This window comes from Coturnix japonica, unplaced genomic scaffold (genome assembly GCF_001577835.2).
Source record: "Coturnix japonica isolate 7356 unplaced genomic scaffold, Coturnix japonica 2.1 chrUnrandom655, whole genome shotgun sequence".
In the NCBI taxonomy this organism is placed as follows: Eukaryota; Metazoa; Chordata; class Aves; order Galliformes; family Phasianidae; genus Coturnix; species Coturnix japonica.
Window position 1 is genome coordinate 19,803 of NW_015440021.1, and position 5,095 is coordinate 24,897.

The 5,095-nt window shown below is 52.9% G+C and overlaps 1 protein-coding gene across 1 annotated transcript in view; it reads right to left on the reverse strand.

Annotated features, from left to right (window-relative positions):
• The window catches only part of LOC107307530 (ryanodine receptor 1-like), a gene marked incomplete at its 3' end in the record, with an annotated part of 35,240 nt that overhangs the window by 7,869 nt on the left and 22,276 nt on the right, over positions 1-5,095 (reverse strand). Inside the window, 1 exon segment of the mRNA XM_032441838.1 lies at positions 4,636-4,688. Within this exon segment, the coding sequence (XP_032297729.1) occupies positions 4,636-4,688 (53 nt within the window).

Genomic DNA, 5,095 nt, shown 5'->3' on the forward strand with positions numbered 1-5,095 from the left:
TATAGGGTCTGTGGGCTCTGTTATGGGGTGCCGTGTATAGGGTCTGTGGGCTCTGTTAATGGGGTGCGTTATAGGGTCCTGTGGGCTCTGTTTATGGGGGTGCCGTTATAGGGTCCTGTTTGGGCTCTGTTATGGGTGCCGTTATAGGTTTTCTGGCTCTGTTATGGGGTGCTGTATAGGGTCTGTGGGCTCTGTATGAGGTGCCGTTATAGGGTCTGTGGGTTCTTGTTATGGGGTGCCGTTATAAGGGTCTGGGCTCTGTTATGGGGTGCTGTTATAAGGGTTGGCTTGTTATGGGGTTCCGTTATAGGTCTGTGGGTTCTGTTATGGGTGCTGTTATAGAGTCTAGTGGGCTCTGTTAATGGGTGCTGTTATAGGTCTGTGGGCTCTGTTTATGTGGTGCCGTATATAGGGTTTCTGGCTCTGTATGGGTGCTGTTATAGGGTCTGGGCTCTGTATGGGGTGTCTGTTATAGGGTCTGTGGGCTCTGTTATGGGGGGTGCCGTTATAGGGTCCTGTGGGCTACTGTTATGGGGTGCTCGTTATAGGGTCTGTGGGCTCTGTTATGGGTGCTGTTATGGGTCTGTGTGCTCTGTTTAAATTGGGGTGCCGTTATATGGGATCGTGGGTTTTCTGTTATGGGGTGCCTAGTTATAAGGGTCTGGGCCTTCTGTTATGGGTTTTTGCTGTTATAGGTCTGGGCCTCTGTTATGGGGTGCCGTTTAAATATGGGTCTGGTGGGTTTCTCACTTAATGGGGTGCTGTTATAGGGTTCTGTTGGGCTCTGTTAATGGGGTGCCGTTTATAGGGTCTGGGCTCTGTGTATGGGTGCCATTCCTATAGGGTCTGTGGCTCTGTTATGGGGTGTCCGTTATAGGGTCTGTGGGCTCTGTTATGGGGTGGCTGTTATAGGGTCCTGTTTGGCTCGTTATGGGGTGCTGTTATAGGGTCTGGGCTCTGGTTCATGGAGGTGCTGTTATAGGTCTGGGCTCTCTGTTGTGGGGTGCTGTTATAGGGTCCTGGGCTCTGTTATGGGGTGCTTGTTTATAAGGGTCTGTGGGCTGTGGTGTCCCCTGCAATGTCTCATAACCCCTCCTGTCCCGCCCAATTCCTAACCCGATGCCACCCCGGGCCGTCCCTGTTGCCGTCCCCATTGTGTGTCCCATAGCAGATGTGGGGCGAATCCCTAACGGGGTGTCCCTGTGCCCCACAGCGTCACCCTAACCCCCATAAACCCCATATCCCCCACATCCCCACTATCCCCATAATCCCCCACATCCCCCTATATCCCACCATAGCACCCAATATCCCCCCATCCCCCATATCCCCCATGACACCCAATACCCCCCCACATCCTCCCTTATCCCCCCTAATATTCCCCCCATTACACTCCATATCCCCCATATATCCCTACATCCCCCAATACCCCACATACCCCCAATACACCTAATACACACCCACAATCCCCCCATATCCCCAACACCCCATAATCCCCCCACATCCCCCATATCCCCATATACCCCACATCCGCTCATATCCCTCCAATTCACTCCCAATACCCACCACATCCCTCCAATACACCCCATATCCCCACATCCCCATATCCCCCCATACACCCATATAATCCCCGCCATATCCCGCCTCAATACGCCCCCATATCCCTATATCCTCCCATACACCCCCACATCCCCCAAATACACCACCATATGCCTCCACATCCCGGCATATCCCCATCATACACCCCACATCCCATATCCCCCAATACACCCCCAATATCCCCCATATCCCCATATATCCCAACCATAAATACCCCATATCCCCTAGCACCTCCGCATACACCCCACATCCCCATATCCCCATCACAAACCCCACATCCCCCATAATCCGCCCATACACCCCATACTCCCCCATCAATCCCCCCATACACCCCACATCCCCCCATATACCCCACCCCCTTATCCCCCCGTATCCCCCCAGGGGAAGAAGGTGATGTCAGACGACGAGTTCACCCAGGATTTGTTCCGGCTGCTGCAGCTGCTTGTGAAGGGGCACAACAAACGGTAACGGCACTCATCATATAGGGCCTATGGGGCAGCTATTGGTGCAGCTATGGGGCAAGCTATGGGGCAGCTATGGGGCAGCTATGGGGCTGTAACCCCCCTGTATCCCCCTCAAAGACATTCCAGAACTACCTCCGCACGCAGACGGTCAAACACACCACCAATCAACACATCATCTGCACCGTGGATTATCTGCTGCGCCTTCAGGGTGGGCTGACGCCCATAACAGCCATAACCCATAACCCTCCCATAACCTCATAACCTGACCCATAACCCCATAACCCCCCATGAATCCCCTCATAACCTGACCCCATAACCCATAACCTCTCCCCATAACCCCTTAACTGTACCCATAACCCCATAAACCTCATAACCCAGCCCCATATTAACCCCATAGCCCTCCCCAACTAACCCAACCCATAACCCCATCACCCCCCATAACCCCACCCATAACCTCTATATCCTAACCCCATCACACCCCCCGTAACCCAATCCCCATAACCCAACCCCATTAAACCCAGCCCATATACCCCAATAACCCCACCATACCCCCATAATCCCCCATAAACCCATATCCCAAACCCCATAACCCCATAACCCCCACCATAAACCAATAACCGCCCATATTCTCATCCCATAAACCCATCCCCCTAAACCTCAGCTCCCTAATTAACCCATAACCCCACCCATAAACCCCATAACCGTGCATAAACGCCAACCCGCAATAACCCAGGCCCCATAACCCATAAACCCAGCCCCATAACCCCATAACCTCAACCCCATAACCCCATAACCCCACCCATAACCCCATATACCGCCAGCCCATAACCCATAACGCCAACCCTCATAAACTCCATAACTCCACGCCATAACCCCATAACCCCATAACACGACCCTGCAATACCCAATAACCCCATACACCCCATATCCCATAACCCCATAACCACATAACCCCATAACCCATAACCCATATACCCATCCCCATAACCCCATAACCAGCCCCAATAACCCAGCCCATAGCCCCATAACCCCAACCCATATACGCCCCATATAACCCCCACAAACCCAACGCCCATAACCCCATAATCCCCTCCATAACCCCATATCCCAACGCGCCATAACCCCATAACCGGCCCCATAAGTCGACCCAAGCCCCATATACCCCATAACCGCCATAAACGCCATAACCAGCCCCATAACCCCATAACCCCATAACCCATAACCCGATCCCCATAACCCCATACCACCATAACCCCAATATAGCTGCCTGTCCGCCCATAGGAGTCCATCAGCGATTTCTATTGGTATTACTCGGGGAAGGACGTCATTGACGAGCAGGGGAAGCGCAACTTCTCCAAGGCCATGGCCGTGGCACCACAGCAGGTCTTCAAACCAGCCTCAACGGAGTAACAATACAGGTCAGGGGAGGGCCATGGGGGTCCCCACATGTCCCCATAAATGTCCGCCCTATGTCCCCATAATATGTCCCATATGGCCCCATATGGCTCCAATGTCCCTGATCATGTATAACAGCACCCCATAACAGAGCCCAGACCCTATAACAGCACCCCATAACAGAGCCCAGACCCTACAACAGCACCCCATAACAGAGCCCAGACCCTATAACGGCACCCCATAACAGAGCCCACAGACCCTATAACAGCACCCCATAACAGAGCCCACAGACCCTATAACGGCACCCCATAACAGAGCCCACAGCAACCTCCTGCACCCTATAGACCCCATAACAACGCCCCATACCCTACAGACCCTATAACAATACCCCACAACCTACAGACCCCATAGTAACACCCTACAGGCCCTATAACAATACCCCAAATCCTACAGACCCTATAACAACACCCCATACCCTATAGACCCTATAACAACACCCCATACCCTATAGATCCTATAACAACACCCCATACCCTACAGACCCCATAGCAATATCTCCTGCTCTACAGACCCTATAACAACACCCCACACCCTACAGACCCTATAACAACACCCCATACCCTACAGACCCTATAACAACACCCCACACCCTACAGACCCTATAACAATACCCCACACCCTACAGACCCCATAGGAACACCCCATAACCTACAGACCCCATAGCAACAACCCCTGCTCTACAGACCCTATAACAACACCCCACACCCTACAGACCCTATAACAACACCCCATACCCTACAGACCCTATAACAACACCCCATACCCTACAGACCCTATAACAACACCCCACATGCTATAGACCCCATAGCAACACCCTACAGACCCTGTAGCAACACCCCACACCCTACAGACCCTATAACAACACCCCACACCCTACAGACCCTATAACAACACCCCACACCCTACAGACCCTATAACAACACCACATACCCTACAGACCCTATAACAACACCCCACATCCTATAGACCCCATAGCAAAACCCTACAGACCCTATAACAACACCCCACACCCTACAGACCCTACAGCCACCTTTTAGGACCCTCCAGCCCTACAGACCCCATTACAGCCCCTCAGCCCTACAAAGGCGGCCCTATAAAGGCAGCCCTATAGGACCCCGACCCTACAGACCCCACAATTATGGGGTAATGAATTACCGTTCTCACGGCTGATGACTGCCGACAGGACCGGGATGGGAGAGAAGGGGAGAGAGGAGGTGAGCATTGGGGTCAGCGGGTTATTTGGGGTCAGGGGGATTTAGGGTCAGGGGGATTTAGGGTCAGGGGTGGATATTTAGGGTCAGGGGGGTAATTTAGGGTCGGGGGGGGATTTAGGGTCAGAGGAGGATTTGGGGTCGGGGGGGGATTTAGGGTCAGAGGGGGTTATTTAGGATCAGGGGAGGTATTTAGGGTCAGAGGGTATTTAGGGTCAGGGTGGGATTTAGGGTCAGGGGAGTTATTTAGAGTCAGGGAGGGTATTTAGGGTCAGGGTGGGATTTAGGGTCAGGGGGAGATATTTAGGGTCAGGGAGGATACTTAGGGTCAGGGGGGGATTTAGGGTCAGGGGGGGATTTAGGGTCAGG